General features: G+C 46.1%; 1 protein-coding gene across 1 annotated transcript in view; it reads left to right on the top strand.

The window, feature by feature from the left end:
* ROS1 (ROS proto-oncogene 1, receptor tyrosine kinase) overlaps positions 1 to 19,531 on the top strand; it is a 335,661-nt gene that overhangs the window by 55,647 nt on the left and 260,483 nt on the right. The window contains exon 13 of the mRNA XM_088481008.1: positions 3,380 to 3,561. Coding sequence (XP_088337134.1) covers positions 3,380 to 3,561 — 182 coding nt within the window. The remainder of the gene's footprint in view (positions 1 to 3,379; positions 3,562 to 19,531) is intronic.

The following is a 19,531-nucleotide window of genomic DNA, read 5'->3' as shown; positions in this document are numbered from 1 at the left end:
TTGGCCTCAATTTCCTGATATCGAGCAGTGTGTGTGATAATCTTCTGATATTTCCTATGTTTTCCTGTCACTTTGTCAACCTCCTTGTAGGCGTACATATGCAAAATGAGTGTGGTGTGGTGGAGAATTGGTAGCTTCTAATAAAAAATTGCATAATGTGTAGCACAGATATTGGGGCTGGCAATTTGCTGAAAATTTGCCCCATTTCTCGTCCCAAACAAAAAAATCTGACAGTGTGTAGCTCACTTAAGTAACTCACAGGGTGGATTACTTTTCCTGTCTCTGTGTTGGTAAATCAGGAGTCTGGGGTGTAGTTATGAGACCTGTAGCTGTGATGCCGCAGGTCTCAATACTGGCATTCAAATCCCGACGAGATACACCGTCGCCTTTATTAATCCCAATGTCGGGACGCCAAGACAAAGGAGGTAAGCCAGAGCGCCCTTAGCGTTAGTATATATCAGTGGTGATATGCAAATGCATTGCGATCGCAGTATAACATGGCGATCACAACTTCACATAAAGATGCCCACTTTTCCTTGTCTCACATCCGTAATACTTAGCAATATAGTGAAACAATCGGTAACATCTAGTAACATTGGATCCATACGCACACTTGCACAAGCCCAGACCTTACTCAGAAATTGCTAACAGCCACGCATGCTAGGAGACCTCAGGCTCCATATGGTAACACAGTGGCTAATTTATGTACACCCCTGTAACGGTGTTGCAATGCACTGGCATGCCTGTGTTCGCCCAACCACCCCCACTGTCACCACCCATAAACAGCACTACCTGTCAGTCACTCTGCTAGGGGACTGTGTAGCCTAAGTGATCGCAGTGGCGATCACAGTGGCTTGTTCACGCATGCACACTGAAATGCATACTCAGAACTCAACAATTGGCTGATTGCGTGCGTATTAGCAACTGCAAACCTTGCTGAATCAGGCCCTATGTCCTCTTCATGGACTGGCCACACTGACTCTAAAATCAAGCATTTGGAAACCCCCCTCTAGAAATCCTGCGTTTGCCACTGCTATCGGTTGCGAATTGCCCAGGTGCTTCTTCATTGTTCCAGAGATGGAAATCACTCTGTGTCAGGTCAGGGCTGTAGGGAGGATGGTCAAGTACCTCCCAATGATTATGCCATGACAACTCATGCATGCGGTTGGCCTGGCGCTGAGTGTGGCCTGGCGTTGTCGTGCAGCAATTTGTCGACTATACGTAGCAACCCAGGTTGTTTTTCGATTATTTCCCTTCAGCAACCGGCTCAATGGGTCACAATAATGGACAGCTTTCACTGCAGTGGCGGATTTTACCTAGGGGCTGCAGCCCCCCAGTAAAATCCGCTACTTCAGAGAGCCAGTTGCAGTTCGTGACTGCAGTGGCTTCACTGTGACTGGAGGTGACTTGGAAGCACCTCCTGCCAGTCATGCAAAGGACAGGCAGCCCCAGGGAAAGGTGTCTCCTCCCCCTGGGACTGCCAGTCCGGGCTGCAAGTAGCAGAGAACAGCTTCCAGTGGAAGCCGCTGCTCTGCCTTTCCGGCAGCCCTACATGGCTTATCGGGGCTGCAAAGAATACAGTCCCCAGAAGCCAGTGTTATGCACATGCACGCCGCCACCACCGCTCATGCGCCAGTCCCAGATTCATTGCGCACTCTCCAGGACCAGTCTAACCACGGCCAGACCAGCAGCAGCGGCAGCCCCCATCAGATAAGAGGTTATTCACAGTATCTCTATTGGTGAGGAAATTAATAAGAAACTTGCCCTTGTGGTCCCAAAATACAGTTGCCATGCGGAGACGATGCATGTTTCCATGTCATGGATGCTTGCTTTGTCCCTGGTGTCACATGATGCACCCACATTTCATTGCCTGTAACAATACACAGCAGGAAGTGCACTTCCTCCTCATGGTACTGCGTCAAGGGCATGAGAGACAGTCCCATCCTATTGGTTTTGTGAACTTTTGTGAGTTGCTTCGGTACCCAGCATGAACACTTTTTCCTGTACTTCAGTTGCTCATGAACGATGTTGTGCACAGTACTCACTGAGATGTTCAGTTTGTCAGCAATATCACTAACTGAAATGCATCTGTCCTACTGAATCAGACCTTCAATGTGTCACAAATTATCATCTGTGGTGGACATGCTTGGCCGGCCAAATCGCTGCTCATTTTGAATGTCTGTTCTGCCGTGCACCAAACCTGTTTCCATGACACAACGCTATCACTGTACACCTCAACAAGTTGGCGATGAATTTCAGCTGCTGTTGTGCCCGTTAGGTACAGAAATCTGATTACACTACACACCTCAATGTTTGACCATGTTTCCACCAGCCCAGCCATCTTACAACTGGCCTTACAATTGGCCTGGCAGGAAATTCGAATGAAATAGAGAACATTACACACGTGTGCGGTCTTATTATTTTACTTATTGAACCACCTTCGTAGTTTCTTGTTAATAGCAACAATTTTACTCACAATTGGCAACAAACATTAGGGGCAAATGTATTAGGGTGAGAGTTTAGAAAATGTGAGAGTTTAGCAGTAAACTCTCACATTGGTCGAGTTTTATCTTCAAAATGGGAAAACATCTGGATGAGAGTTTTTTTTTCGTCTAAAAACATTCGAGTTTGCATGTTCTTGGACTCTTGCCTAATTCAGCAAGGATCGCAGCAATCAGTCAATTGTTGCATTCTGCGCATACGTTTGCATCACAGTGTGCGTGTGCGAACCAGCCACTGCAATCGGTACTGCGATTGCAGAGACTATGCAGACCCTTCGCAGAGTGATTGACAGAAAGTACCATTTGTGGGAGGTGGTCAGCAAAACGCAGGTGGGCCAGTGCGTTTGAACGCCATTGCAGGGGCGTGCATAAATTACCTACTGCGATGCCCTACAGATTCTAGTCATTTTGCTGTTAAGAAAGAATTCTACTGAGGTTGCAAGAACTGGTTGCTATGGGTAACACTACCTTTTCTACCTAGTCCCTTTAACACAGTTTTCATAATATACCACCATAGTATGTTTAAGTCTCTGTTACAGAGACTTAAACATACTATGGTGGTACATTATGAAAACTGTGTTAGGGGGGCTAGGTTGTACTCATTTCTCACCTGACTGTAGTTCAAGAAACCATATGTTGGAGATTCTTTTGAAGTAATGAGCTAAGTAGATACTAGATATCAATCATTGACTATAATTTACTTTCTTTACTCCATATTCAATTACTACACTGTTGTTATTTCAGATACATTAAATGAAGTACACAGCCTAGATTATCTCATCATGAAAATGTATAATGTGTTCAAGGTAGTAAAGCAGCAATAAGTCTGTGTTACATCTGTCTGCAAGTATTGTACTGTAATAGACTTTCGGTTACAGATCTAGATTGGTACAATGGCACCCTCTACTGGAGCAATGAAACAGGCCATATGCATATGTGGAACATCAGTCATACAGGAGAATTTTCAGCTGTGAACATTCCTGAAATTAGGAGAGCTGGAGCATTGTCATATGATTGGATTGGACATTGTATTTACTGGTGTGACAAAGTGAACGCTAAGGTACAGTATGAGAAGAAATGCTGTGTTGTAGAGTTTGCTATGGGACCCATGGCTCTTCTTGGTGACATCTTTCCATTTATGCCAGCTAAAAGTTTAACATGTAGACAGTCTAATGGATGAACAGTATATATAGTGCCACTTAAATACTGGGTTTCTGCTATAGTGATTATTTCCTCACATAATAAACCTGTGTCAGGTGGGTAGCATTGCAATTTGGAAGCTTTTGTTTCTTTTCCTCCTTCCTCCTGAGGTTGTATTTGTTATGTTAATTTCTTTACCTGGCCATTAATACAGTGCTTCATGCCCTTAGTATCTGTGTAACAAGTTAATAGATTCTACTAGTATTTGAAAAGTAACTAGGATTTTTGCTCAAATGAAAATTAAATTAAGTGTACATAAAGAGTTACCAACTTCACAAACAAATTAAATAGTGCTGCTCTTGCAAGTTACCCATCCCAGGCCCCTGGTTATATGGTAACAAACCCAGTGTCACGACCCAGGTTTCGCGGCATGGAGGTTTGTGGTCCTTACCGGTGAGGGCGCTGTGCCGCGGTCCTTCTGGCAGGGGAGCTGGCGTGTGAAGATTGGCATTGCGTGTACGCAGAGGTCTGCCAGTGTTAGGCCGTCCTGACAGGGGTAAGACTAGTGGCGTCTCAGCCTCACGGTTGTCTGGGCATCACCATGTTGTCTTTGGCAATGTGATATAGCAGGCCAATCGTCTGTGGGTCTCCTGCTCTCTCTGGCCTATCATGTTCTGTTGCTGGGTACTTAAGGGTGTTTGGAGCGCCCTGTAGTTGCCAGTGCAGTGTTCACAGCGTCAGCTGTGAGAGAGAGTTCCTGCGCTCCTGAACCTGAGACCTGTGCTCCGGTGCTTGCCCTAGCTCCTTGTCTGCCTTCAGCTCCCTGCAGCTTGCACCGCTCTGCCTTGCCTTGCACTCTGCTGGAGATCATCCTGCACCTTCCACCAGACCCACTCCTGCCTGAACCTGTCTCCTCAGTTAACCCATTCCTGTACAGCCATCATCACAGCATTACCGTATTCTCCTTTCAGCCATCATTACAGCATTACAGGATTTTCCCTTCAGCCATCATCACAGCATTATCTGATTCTCCTCTCAGCCATTATCACAGCATTTCTGGATTCTCCCTTCAGCCATCATCACAGAATTTCCAGATATCCCTCTCAGCCATTTCTCTGCATACCCGGATATCCATTTCACCTTTACAATCTATCTGGATTCACTTTATTCATCTCTGTCACCGTGCTGGACATTTGTTTATTCCCACAGTTTTCTCCTGCTACAGTTATTAGTTTGTTATTGCTAGAGATGTGTGCCGACCGTCATGTTTAGGTTTTGGTTTTGAATCTGGATCCTGCCTGGTTTTGGATCTGGATTGGTTTTGCCAAAACCTCACCTCCATGTTTTGTTTTCGTGTTTTGGATCTGGATTTTTTTCTTAAAAAACCATAAAAACAGCTAAAATCACGTAAAATGGGCTTGTTTTTGTTCCTTCAGTATAATTAACCTCAATAACATTTATTTCCAGTAATTTTCAATCAATTTTGACCACCTCACAATATTATTTGCTTAATCTAGTTAAGGCCATAAGGTTGCATCCAGCTAGCTGGCTGACTAAGCTAAGTGGCAGCACTAACATGTGGCAGTTCAGCTTCTAATTTTCAAAACAGATACAGTGTGTTATACAGTGTGGGTTAGATACACCAATAGTGCACTTACTGTGACAGCAGTGTCGGCAGAGCGGGGTTGCTGACGGTGTCCTCAGTACATAGAATGGCAGTGCTGCGGTGCTGGCAGTGTCCTCAGTAAAGGGTACCGGTGATTTCGGCAGTGTCTTTAGTGCAGGTTTGCTGGCTGTGTCTGCAGTGTGGGAGTGCCAGTGGTGTCTTTATTGCAGGTTTGCTGGCTGTGTCGGCAGTGCGGGGTTGCTGGCAGTGTCCTCAGTACATGGAATGGCAGAGCGGGGGTGCCTGCGGTGTCCTCAGTACAGGTTTGCTGACTGTGTCGGCAGTGCAGGGATGTTTTCAATACAGAGTGCCGGTGGTGTCGGCAGAGCGGGGGTGCCAGCGGTGTCCTCAGTGCATGTGTGCTGACAGTGGGCCTGATTCAGAGCCGGACGCTATTTGCGCTCGCTCGTCAAGAAAATAGGGATGGCTATTCAAATGGGCCATTCGCTGTTTGCGGTCTGTTCACGCCTCTAGGTCTGAACGAGCGTACAAAACTTGCGGTCGTTTTTTGGGAAAATACGCCCCCTGGCCGCTCGCATCCTACGTCATGTCCGCTATTTATTAGATTAATCGAGTACATCGAACAGGGTATGAGTTGCTCGCTATTCTTGTGGTTGGTTTTTGCTACCACAATTTTGCGAGCAGTTCTGGCTAAAAAAAAAACCCAGTGACGTTGTCAATGACGCTGCTGTATTAATTAAACGCCCATTTTGACCTTTAAGCACGCCTGCGATCGGATCTCCACTCCCCATTTTCAAGCACCTTCCCCTGTTACCACCCACATACGCCTCATTCTGTCACTCAAAATAGCAGGCATTCGCTATTTTGCGTGCACACGATTTTCGGCCGCACTGACTGGTTCGCGCATGCGTATTACGATCCGTGCGCAGTTGGGCAAACATCGCTCGGAGCGAACGAGCAGCCACTTGCGTCCGGCTCTGAATCAGGCCCAGTGTCGGCAGTGCAGGGGTGCTGGTGGTATCCTCGGTGTGGGAGTGTCGGCAGTGTGGGGGTCGCTGACGGGGGTGCCGGCGGTGTCAGGCGGCAGGCGCCATCTTCTTTTTCTCTCTCTCTGTGCATTTTCAGTGTGCTTAATTCTGATTGGTTGAGAGCCATGACAGACGGCTCTCTCAGCCAGTCAGCGTTAAGCTCGCTCAAAACAAAACCTCGCGACCCGACAGCGGGGTCGCAAGGTTTTGCCTCGGGAGAGGGATCCAGGGCAGGCAGGGAGATCCTAGCTTCGCTCGGATCGCCCCGGATCCCCAAAATTTGGGTTGGTTCAGATCTCTGAGATCCAAATCCGCTCATCTCTAGTTATTACTGGACTTTAGTTATCTTATTGTTCATGTCTACCAACATTCACATTAAACCACCTACTTATCAGTTTAAACTTGTTCAGGTGTTTACTCCTGTTACCATCCCGGGTCCACAACAAACACAGACTCTAACACCCGGTCATGTACTGCAGGCAATGGTTGCCATTACTGAACCCCCTTCATCAAAACATAGCTCTTTTGGGCAGTGACGTAACTATAAATTTAGCTCCCCCATGCCAAAAAAGTTTTGGGCGCCCCCCGCCCAAAATACAAACACACCCAAAGACGACGTTTAAGCTGTTGGTTTCATGATACAGTAATGTGTTTTCCACCAGAGGTTCCCAAACGCAGTCCTCAAGGCTCCCCTACAGTTCAGGTTTTAGTGATAACTATAGTTAAGCCCAGGTGGTTAAATCAAATTGACTGAGGTACTAATTAAGTCACCTGTGCTCAACCATGGATATCACTAAAACATGAATTATTGGGGAGCCTTGAGGACCGTGATTGGGAACCTCTGCCTTCCACATTATGAAACAATAAGTAATGCCACTATATAACAAATGCTACACCAGAATGCCCCTATAACACATTATGCCACACCGTAATGCCCCTTACAACACATGCCACACACCAATGCCCTTTACACATGCCACACAATAATGCCATGTATAACACATAATGACACACAGTAATGCCCCTATAACAAATTATGCCATGCTGTAATGCCCCTATTTCACATTATGCCACACTGTAATGCCACATACAATACATTATACCACACAGTAATGCCCCTTACACCTTATGGACCTCATTCAGAGTCGGTCGAAGCGGCCGCATGGTCGTACGCTATACTGCGCATGCGTAAAGTTCGCAATGCGCGTGCGCAAACTAGCCGCTATGATCAGAAATTTCTCTCTCCTTGAACACAGCCAGGTCGGTAGTTTGAGTGACAGATGGAGGCGTTTGTGGGTGGTAACAGGGGAAGGTGCTTGAAAACGGGGGAGTGGAAATCCGAACGCAGGCGTGCCTAATTATGCGAACGGCGTTTTATGGGGGTGCATACGGATTATGGGAGTGCATAATTAACAAAGTAGCGTCATGGCACATGTGACCTGGGAGATTTTTACACTGACATGATCGTAGAGCTTAAGAGAGGGTATGGTCAACCTTAAACTCTACGACCAGTTCCGATGGTTCCCGATGGTCTCGATTAATCCTTATATGCCCGGAGATTACGTGCAATGCGTACAAGAAGGGGGCGTATTTTTTTGTCTTCCGACCGCTTCCTCCCCTTGGTCGGCCAACTACTGATCCGAACTTAGGGATGCAACTTGCGAGGGAATCATTTGCATATCTGGCCCCTTTTTCCGTACGACCGTGCGGCCGCTTTGACCGACTCTGAATGAGGTCCTATGCCCCTTATAACACATAATGCCACACAGCATGCCACACTAAGTAATACCCCTAATAGCAAATTTTGTACACAGTAATGCCCATTGCACATTATTCCACAGAGTATTGCCCATTACATCCCACCCTGACAGATCTACTTCACCAACTCTTCTCTCCGCTCCTGCCAGTCTGTCACCTCAGCTCAAGACAGGTTGCACAGTTTTTATGTCCATGTAGAACCAGATTATTGGGAACATAGTTTATAACCTGTAAACTGCGTATAACAAGTTACTGCCCCTTATACAGTGTCCCCTGTAGTTGTGCCCCTTATGCAATGCCCCCTGTAGTAGTGCCCCTTATGCAATGCCCCTTGTAATAGTGCCCCTTATGCAATGCCCCCTGTAATAGTGCCCCTTATGCAGGGCCCCCTGTAGCAGTGCCCCTTATGCAGGGCCCCCTGTAGTAGTGCCTATTATGCAGGCCCCCTGTACTAGTGCCCCTTATGCAGGGCCCCCTGTAGTAGTGCCTATTATGCAGGCACCCTGTACTAGTGCCCCTTATGCAATGCCCCTGTACTAGCGCCCTTTATGCAATGCCCCCTGTAATAGAGCCCCTTATGCAATGCCTCCTGTAGTAGTGCCCATTATGCAATGTCCCCTTATGCAGGCCTCCCTGTAGCAGTGCCCCTTATGCAGGGCCCCCTGTAGCAGTGCCCCCTATACTAGTGCCCCTATTGCAATGCCATCTGTACTAGTGCCCCTTATGCAATGCCCTCTGTAGTAGTAAAGTAGTGCCCCCTGTAGTTGTGCCCCTTAAAGTAGTGCCCCCTGTAGATGTGCCCCTTATGCAATGCCCCTTAAATTAGTGCCCATATGCAGTGCCCCCTGTAGTTGTGTCCCTTCAAGTAGTGCCCCTTGTAGTTGTACTCTTTAAAGTAGTGCCTCCTGTAGTCGTGCCCCCTCCCCTCCCCAGTTCTTACCTTACTCCGCGCGTCATCCGGGCTGTCACTTCTGCTAACGTGCTGACTGGATCTGAATTGATCCAGCAGACATGACTGCGCAGGTTCCCCAGGTCGCGGGCGACATCATGACGTCACCCGCGCACTGCATTACTGGGAGCGCTGGCCTCTGAAGTGATTGGAGGCTTCCTTAGCCTCCGATCACTTCAGAGGCCAGCACTCACAGTTGCAGTGGCGAAGCTATGGCCCCAGGTGCCCCCAAGCCACCCGGCACCTCCAAGCCACCGCAGGGGCTGCGGGGGCAGTAGTTACACCACTGATTTTGGGGTCTATGTACTAAGCCTTGGAGAGAGAAAAAGTGGATGAAGCTAAAGACCCAACCAATCAGCTCCTGTCATTTTTCAAACGCAGCCTGTAAAGTGACAGTTAGGAGCTGATTAGCTTTTACTTTATCTCCACCCACTTTATCTCTCTCCAAGACTTAGTACATAGACCCCATTGTTTGGTAACTGCTAATGTTAGAGTTTATATCTACAGTATAGTGTGATGTGTCTGTTTAAGTAGTGCTGGTGACATTAACAAATTTACAGCAGCTCCTCAGCAGCTCCAGTCCATCCCTGGTCTGTACTGAGACATACTGAGTACACTTTTTCTTACAGAGCCTAGGGACTTACAGGAGAAGCCTTGACGTTAATGGGTGATCTTACCAATATGGCTATAATGAGCACAAAATGGCACATTACTTTCTGCCAACATCGGAAGCTTTCCCTCACACCTCACAGAGGTGTATGTCGGGACTGCTGTAATTGGCCGATATGTGTGCAGCACTTCCTGCAGAATTGAATACTCCCTTAGATCTTTTTTAAAGGTTAAAAAGCCAGAATGCTAGATAGTAGTATTTCTAGAATTGTGAATGTGGCAGATCCCAATTTGTTTGAAGATCTGATAAGGGGTGGACCTCCAACAAGAGCACCAGCTGACCAACCCTGAAAACTCCTGCAAAAACCCAGTAATTGAAAGTTAGTCAATGGAAGCCTAATGTAAAGTTTGGGCTATATAATAGTGTTGTTGGGGGAAATCGTGGATGATTCGTGGCATAAGTCCTCATTTTTTTCCAGCATGTTAATGTGGGAGTCATACTTGGGTGCTTGTATGATGGTAACTTTGGAAGCCAGGGAGCTATCTCTGGTGTGGAGTGTTGTTCAATAGGCCTATTGTTTAATATCCTTTTTGAGGGATCATTCCAGGATTCTATTCAATAGAATATAGAAGTTGTAGGTCCCTAGCTATTCTAAATAATTTTAAAAATGTATCTACAGCTAACTAATCAGTTACTAAATACATTAATAAACACTCAAAATTAATATCTAAAGCATTTACAGCTCTATTTATTAACAGGAGTTAAGGGATAAAAGAGCACTTAGCACTGAAAATCCAAGTACATATCACTTCTCAATATGTACTAATGGATATTCAACGTCCTCTGGCTGACGGTTACTCGTTTTCTGTTTCTACTTAGGCAGCCCGGAAGTCTCTGATGTTAGTATTATTCTGTGTGAATAAAGTTGTTTAAAGAAAAAACAATACTTGGTGCAGCTGTCTGTAGGGAAACGTTTGACTGACACCACGTTAGCCGCCAGGATACATGCGTCATCCACATGAATGCACACCTGCGCCATCCCTTAGCGGTGTGTGGTAAGAAGAGGGACATAAACCGCTGAGGGGTGATATCTGCGGTAGCCACCTCCTGCTTCGCAGCGCTAGCAGGCAAAGCAGGAGCGGCATTAGCTCCACGATATGTGGAGTAATAGTAAGTAGACCCCTCATACCCTTTAACGTATGTTTGGTGGGTAGGTATATTTTGTAGACATTCATCATGCCGAAATTCGTACTGTAAAATGTTTGTAATGTGGACATGCTTAGCATGTGGAAATTCACCATGTAAACATTCATCATGTTGTCATGATTATAATGTTGACAAAACAGTTCTGATGGTCCAGTGGTGACTTACCTTTTCGGTGGGTCTGGTGGCTCTAGCAGTGTCGTCCAGGTTCGGCGGTGACCCTAACCCTCTGCTCTGCCTTACCCTAACATTAGCACTCTGTTGGATTCAAACATTTCACATGTTGACATTTTGAACATGTGGACATTCTGCAGATGTCAGCATGTTCTATGTTGACATGTCAACAATGTAAAAATCCTAACTGTCGGCATTGTGGTGTTGACATTAAGGGGGCGATTCAATTCAGCGTGATGATGAATAGCCCTGGGAAGGAGTTCCCGGAGCTATTCAATTGACTGTGCTGTTTAGTCCGATTAGAGGAGTTCTGCACCGTCCTGAGGTGCGAGCAGAAATCTGATGTAGGTGCCAGTCGCGATGCTGTTTTCCAGCTTAGCGGGGCACGCTAACAGCCTCGCACAGGCACTTTAGTCAGAGATTACTGGCATACTGTCACGCTGGGAGGCGGTTTTCTGGAAGCTGAGGCCTGAGGCTGCGGGAGGAAATGGAGATGAGGGGCCTGAATGTATGACCTCCGCATCCACGGGTCTTGGTCGTTGACGAGACCTAGTCAAAGGTGCGGAATCTAACCCACGAGATGGTGTTCAACAGTGACCCCACCAATCGGGATATGGGCTTGAGCTGCACCTCGTAAGCAGGTCACGGTCCTTTGACTAGGTGACCAAAGCCTGCGGGAAAAAGGAGAGATGAACACTCGGGGCCCAAAGGGTCGGTGCCAGTAAGGGGCAAGTAGGGACACTGTACTTGAGGTACAAGGAAGTGTGCACTGCGGACACACTCTACCGGGTTGCCGGTCAGAATGAGGGCACCACGGTGCAATACTGTAACACGTAGGTAGGGACCACAGAGTCCAGTAACGAGGTGGGTAGTAGTACTGGAGCCAGCCAGAGATTATAACGCTGGAGATTTTGGTACGAATTACTACACTCAGGCTGTGATGGTAAAGCACTGGTGAAATGGATAGTATACTGCACACAGGCCGCGGTGGTAACGCACTGGTGGAATGGAGGTATACTGCACACAGGCGAGGTGGTAACGCACTGATGAGATGAATGATATAGCTGCACACAGACTGGGGTGGTAAAGCACTGGTGAGATGAATGATATAGCTGCACACAGGCTGAGGTGGTAAAGCACTGATGATATAGCTGCACACAGGCCGAGGTGGTTAAGCACTGATGATATAGCTGCACACAGGCTGAGGTGGTTAAGCACTGATGATATAGCTGCACACAGGCTGAGGTGGTTAAGCACTGGTGAAATGGACGATATAGCTGCACACAGGCTGAGGTGGTAAAGCACTGGTGAGATGGATGATATAGCTGCACACAGGCTGAGGTGGTAAAGAACTGGTGAGATAAACGATATAGCTGCACACAGGCGGCGGTGGTAACGCACTGGTGGAATGGAGGTATACTGCACACAGGCGAGGTGGTAGTGCACTGATGAGATGAATGATATAGCTGCACACAGTCTGGGGTGGTAAAGCACTGGTGAGATGAATGATATAGCTGCACACAGGCTGAGGTGGTAAAGCTCTGATGATATAGCTGCACACAGGCTGAGGTGGTTAAAGCACTGGTGAGATAAACGATATAGCTGCACACAGGAATAGATCACTGGAAGCAAGGGAACCTGGAACGAGAGACCACTAGTAACACTAGCAGCGACAATGGTTGTTCAGGCAACTACCTGATACACAGGAGCCGGATATATACTCCTGGAAGCCCACTGATTGGTCCACAGCGTCAGCTGACCGGCCAGACTGTCAGGGAAGGAAGGACAGTCAGAAAAGGAAGTGTCATGGCGGCACCCATGACAGGGACTCCGATCCCCGCGCACCAGGTCGCCCGAGACACCAGCATCAGGGAGAATGCTCAGCACCTCCCACGTCGCCGCACCAGCCGCCCGACTGCCCGGGAAGTCAGAGGAAGCCGGCGGGACGGCCGATCCCCGGCTGAACTCTGACACATTCTCCGTGGTTCTAGTTGGATTTAAAAGCGCAGTAAATTGAATAGCTCTGGGAACTCCTTATTGGGACAATTCGGCATCTCGCCCCCTATGACTGTCATCATTATGATTGTCAACAATGTGACTGCATCCCCTTATGTTGGTATTTGTTAATTGGCAGTATATAAAATAGGGTATGTATTGATCGTTTTATGAAACATGTCCATTGCCAGTTGCTCAACAGTTCAATTCCGCAAGAAGATACATATCAGAATGTAAAATGTAGATAACAGCTTTATAATCTTGCTGTATATTGTGACTTTCATTCTCTTTTTTAATTACACCCTTCAGTGTATAGAAGAAGAGACAGGATGCATGCATCAATATTAAACAGGGGACTCACACCAGTGCTGCTTGTTATTCTCCAAACTTCAAAAGTGTGTAACATTGCAGGGTCTATATTGTCCCTTTAGTCAGAGGCTCATGTCTACAGTACATATAATACAGAGCCTAATTAAATAGCGAATACAATACAAAAGTATATAATTTACCTTTGCTCTTCAAACTATTTATAAGCCGTTTTTTATTTTGCTTCAACCTATGAAGTAAGTACAGCTGGTTCTCGGAGTGCCGCTGTTCATTTCAAATCTGCATATCCATCCAATACAGAAGACAGCCGTGTAATATATACATAGATGTTGATGAGTGTCGGGCTGTTCCACATTCTATATATATGTGTATATGTGTATGGTATTCACTATTTAACCAAGCTCTGCATTACACATAGATATGAGTGTCTGCAGAGGGGTCAGTGTCGTCCCTAAAACTATCATTTTGTTATTTGGAGAATAATAAAGCAGCTATCATCTAAGGCCTCTGTTTAAAGTCTGCGTGTACAGTATATCCTGTCTGTTATTTCTTTACATTTAGGTTGATTGAAGACTCCGATGTGGAGGAGTCCCTTGGCCAGTATGAGTCCTAGGCGTTCTTTTTTTACACACTCATGTAAATTTGTTACTGTAATATTCATCATATTTATTACAATATGCAGATTACATTAAATGTCCTATATTTATAGAAGGTAAGTATGTAAGTAGCCAATTTATGAAAGTGTTCATAAATACTGCAAAAACATCTCAGGTAAAAAAAGGATCAGACCTATTTGTTACTATGGTAACACCGGAAACGTATCAGATATATCTGGTGTTCACTAAGTTTTAATCACTATCACTGTCCCTATACTATAGCTCGCTAGGAGGATGGGGAAATGAGGCTACTTAAGATGCACTGAAATGCTTAGCTGAAGTATTACTGAAGTGTGTATTTCCATGTATTGCACATTTTACATGATTCAAAGAGACATGTTGTTTTAGTTTTGGAAAATCCATTATATGTTCCATGAGTAATGATCATGTGTAATGAGCCTGCTCATCTTCATCAGAAATGTTTAACTTTTTGTAGCTCTTCAAATAACTGTTTCAGTCACAGTCTGAACTTCCTGTGGGTCACATGATAGGTTCTGAGTTTATAGCAAAACCAGTCTCACAGTATAACTGCTGCTTTAAATTAAGGGGTTTATTTACTAAGCAGTGTTAGGAGACGGAGTGAAAAAAGTGATAAGGTACCAGCCATTCAGCTCCCAACTGTCATTTTTTAAACACAGCCTGTGAGATGACAGGTAGGAGCTGATTGGCTGTCACCTTATCACTGTTCATGCTGTCTCCTAACACTGCTTAGTAAATAAATCCCTTAGCAACATACTCGCAAAAATCACGCCGGTTCTCTAATCTTGGAACCTATTGCCCCCTGTCTTTGTTCAGGAATCTAATCAGATACATTATACTGTCAATTATGTAATACAGTGGTTCCCAAACTGTGCGCCGCGGCACCCTGGGGTGCCTCGGGACACTTGCAGGGGTGCCTCAGGTTGGTGGTTCAGCACCAAATCAAATTATTTATGGTCAATGTAATGTAAATATGTGCTCAAACAGAAGCGCAAACCTGTTCCCATCACATAACTAAACCTAAGGATGATAGGTCAGCACAATTTACTTCACTTTACTCATACTTGCCTACCCTCCCGATTTGGTCGGGAGCCTCCCGAAAATCGGGTGCCGCTCCCGACCTCCCGGGAAGGCAGACAATTCTCCCGGCTGCCGCTCACCCTTCCTATCCCCCTGCTATAACCCCTGCAACCCCCGCCCCCTGCTTCACAATGCCTATTTTATCGGCATTGTGTAGCGGGGGCGGGGCCAAACTGACGCGATCGCGTGACTCCACCCCACCACGCCCACATGTGATGTCACCCGGCCGGCCACTCCCCCTGGTCTCGGCCACGCCCCCTGTCCTGCCGATCTGGCTGCTCCCTCCCGGAAGGAGCAGCCAGAAAGTCGGCAGGTATGACTTTACTACTTCACTACATTTTTTTCTGAATTTCTCAATAACAAACTTTTGGCTTAGGGGTGCTGTGAAAACAATTCTGATGCACTAGGGCGCCGCGATTCAAAAAAGTTTGGGAACCACTGATGTAATACAAATCCAATTATCACCAATCAGAGGAAATTTGCTTTGGATTTAATGGGCCAAAATATCTGTGAATTTGAGCCACAAACAGCAAGAAAATAGCTCTGGCTGGCAAGATTGCTCAAACTGTATGTATTTGAACTAGGGGTGTGCACCGGCCACTTTTCGTGTTTTGTGTTTTGGTTTTGGATCTGGATCTTTCTTCGTGTTTTGGATCTGGATTGGTTTTGCCAAAACCACCCTTCCGTGTTTTGGGTTCTGGGTTTTGTGTTTTGGATCTGTATTTTTTTGAAAAAAAGCATAAAAACAGCTAAAATCACAGAATTTGTAGGTTTTTCTGCTCCTATGCTATTATTAACCTCAATAACCTTAATTTCCACTCATTTCCAGTCTATTCTGAATACCTCACACCTCACAATAGTGTTTTTATGTCCAAAAGGTTGCACCGAGGTAGCTGGATGACTATGCTAAGCGACACGAGTGGGCGGCACAAACACGTGACCCATCTAGGCGTGAAACTGCAGTGGCAGACAGGATGGCATTGAAAAACTAGGCCCCAAACTGTACATAATGCAAAGAAAAAAAAGAGGTGCAAGATGGAATTGTCCTTGGGCCCTCCCACCCACCCTTATGTTGTATAAACAGGACATGCACACTTTAACAAACCAATCATTTCAGCGCCAGGGTCTGCCACACAACTGTGGCTGAAATGATTGGTTCGTTTGGGCCCCCACAAAACAAGCTGGCAATTAATCTGTCCCTGCACAAACTGGCTCTACGGAGGCAAGAAGTCGTCCTCATCCTCCTCATCCACAGATTCCTCACCCTCTTCAGTGTTATGTACATCCTCATCCTCACAGAGTATTAATTCGTCCCTGCTGGAACCACAGGTCCCTCTGTACGTTCTGGAGGCTGGTCTCCCTGGAAGAGTTGATCATTCATTTTATGAACATCATCTTCTCCACATTTTGTGGAAGCAACCTCCTACGCCTTTCGCTAACAAGGTTCCCGGCTGCACTAAACACTCTTTCGGAGTACACACTGGAGGGGGGGCAACTCAGGTAAAATAGAGCCAGTTTGTACAGGGACCTCCAAATTGCTTCTTTTTCCTGCCAGTACAGGTACGGACTGTCTGACATGCCTACTTGGATGCTGTCACCGATGTAATCCTTTAACAGACAGACGCACGCTTGTCGCTGCTGCTTTGAGGATTCAAGTGCGGCTACAGCCCACACAATTCACAAAGACAGAAAAAAAAAAAGAATATTTTTATTGTTTGTGGAGCACACTTTGAGGGTTACACCACCCTCTAACAGACAGACGCACGCTTGTCGCTGCTGCTTTGAGGATGCAAGTGCGGCTACAGCCCACACAATTCACAAAGACAGAAAAAAGAAGAAGAATATTTTTATTCTTTGTGTAGCACACTTTGAGGGTGTCACCACCCTTTAACAGACAGACGCACGCTTGTCGCTGCTGCTTTAAGGATGCAGGTGCGGCTACAGCCCACACATTTCACAAAGACAGAAAAAAGAAGAATATTTTTATTGTTTGTGTAGCACACTTTGAGGGTGTCACCACCCTTTAACAGACAGACGCACGCTTGTCGCTGCTGCTTTGAGGATGCAAGTGCGGCTACATCGCACACAAGTCACAAACACATAAAAAAAATAGTTTTCTATTTTTTGGAGCACTTTGAGAGTTACACCACCCTTTAACAGACAGACGCACGCTTGTCGCTGCTGCTTTAAGGATGCAGGTGCGGCTACAGCCCACACATTTCACAAAGACCGAAAAAAAAGAACAATATTTTAATTGTTTGTGTAGAACACTTTGAGGGTGTCACCACCCTTTAACAGACAGATGCACGCTTGTCGCTGCTGCTTTAAGGATGCAGGTGCGGCTACAGCCCACACAATTCACATAGACAGATAAAAGAAGAAGAATATTTTTATTCTTTGTGTAGCACACTTTGAGGGTGTCACCACCCTTTAACAGACAGACGCACGCTTGTCGCTGCTGCTTTAAGGATGCAGGTGCGGCTACAGCCCACACATTTCACAAAGACCGAAAAAAAAGAACAATATTTTAATTGTTTGTGTAGCACACTTTGAGGGTGTCACCACCCTTTAACAGACAGACGCACGCTTGTCGCTGCTGCTTTAAGGATGCAGGTGCGGCTACAGCCCACACAATTCACAAAGACAGAAAAAAGAAGAATATTTTTATTGTTTGTGTAGCACACTTTGAGGGTGTCACCACCCTTTAACAGACAGACGCACGCTTGTCGCTGCTGCTTTGAGGATGCAAGTGCGGCTACATCGCACACAAGTCACAAACACATTAAAAAAATAGTTTTTTATTTTTTGGAGCACTTCGTGAGTTACACCACCCTTTAACAGACAGATGCACGCTTGTCGCTGCTGCTTTAAGGATGCAGGTGCGGCTACAGCCCACACAATTCACAAAGACAGAAAAAAGAAGAAGAATATTTTTATTGTTTGTGTAGCACACTTTGAGGGTGTCACCACCCTTTAACAGACAGACGCACGCTTGTCGCTGCTGCTTTGAGGATGCAAGTGTGGCTACATCGCACACAAGTCACAAACACATTAAAAAAATTTTTTTGATTTTTTGGAGCACTTTGAGAGTTACCACACCCTTTAACAGACAGACGCACGCTTGTCGCTGCTGCTTTGAGGATGCAAGTGCGGCTACAGCCCACACAATTCACAAAGACAGAAAAAAAAAGAACAATATTTTAATTGTTTGTGTAGCACACTTTGAGGGTGTCACCACCCTTTAACAGACAGACGCACGCTTGTCGCTGCTGCTTTAAGGATGCAGGTGCGGCTACAGCCCACACATTTCACAAAGACAGAAAAAAAAAGAACAATATTTTAATTGTTTGTGTAGCACACTTTGAGGGTGTCACCACCCTTTAACAGACAGACGCACGCTTGTCGCTGCTGCTTTGAGGATGCAGGTGGAATCTAGACGGGATTTGGAACCGAGGACACACTACCTCCATCAATTGTCTAAATCCCACTGCACTAATGTCGGATACCGGACGCACGTCTAACACCAACATAGCAGTCAAGGCCTCAGTTATACGTTTTGCTTCAGGATGACTGCTGTCGTACTTCATCCTCATCGCTAGGGACTGTTGGAGGGTCAATTGTTTAGTAAAAGTAGTGATGTTCCTACTTCCTCTCTGGGATGATGAACAACTCCCAGCAGCAGCAACAGCACTAGTAGGAAGTGGTTCTTGATCTTTCCCTATTTTATTTTTATCAGAGAAAGTTTGGTCCTCCATTTATGTTATATTGATATATATACGTGCGGCTAAAGCGCACACAAACACAGAAAATATTTTTTTATTTTTGCTGGAGAGTAGTGCACTTTGTGGGTTACACCACCCTTTAAGAAATGAGCCAGCCGGCTCTTTACTTATGGGACACAGGCGCACGCTTGGCGCTGCTCCTTTGTTGATGCACGTGCAGCCACAGTGCACACAAGTCACAAACACAGAAAATATATATTTTTTTGGTTTGGAGTGTACTTTGGGGGTTACAGAACCCTTTAACGGTCAAGCCAGCCGGCCCTTTACTTATGACACAGGCGCACGCTTGGCACTACTTTGTTGATGCACGTGCGGCTACTGCGCACACAATTCACAAACACAGAAAATAATTTTTTTTTTGGTTTGGACTGGAGTGTACTTTCGGGGGTTACAGCACCCTTTAACGGTCAAGCCAGCCGGCCCTTTACTTATGACACAGGCGCACGCTTGGCACTACTTTGTTGATGCACGTGCGGCTACTGCGCACACAATTCACAAACACAGAAAATAATTTTTTTTTTGGTTTGGACTGGAGTGTACTTTCGGGGGTTACAGCACCCTTTAACGGTCAAGCCAGCCGGCCCTTTACTTATGACACAGGCGCACGCTTGGCACTACTTTGTTGATGCACGTGCGGCTACTGCGCACACAATTCACAAACACAGAAAATAAATTTTTTTTTGGTTTGGACTGGAGTGTACTTTGGGGGTTACAGCACCCTT

Source organism: Taudactylus pleione, unplaced genomic scaffold, assembly GCF_031769625.1.
Source record: "Taudactylus pleione unplaced genomic scaffold, aTauple2 ptg000259l, whole genome shotgun sequence".
Lineage (NCBI taxonomy): Eukaryota > Metazoa > Chordata > Amphibia > Anura > Myobatrachidae > Taudactylus > Taudactylus pleione.
The sequence above is the reverse complement of the archived record's forward strand: the minus strand, read 5'-3'. Positions and strand labels throughout refer to the sequence as shown.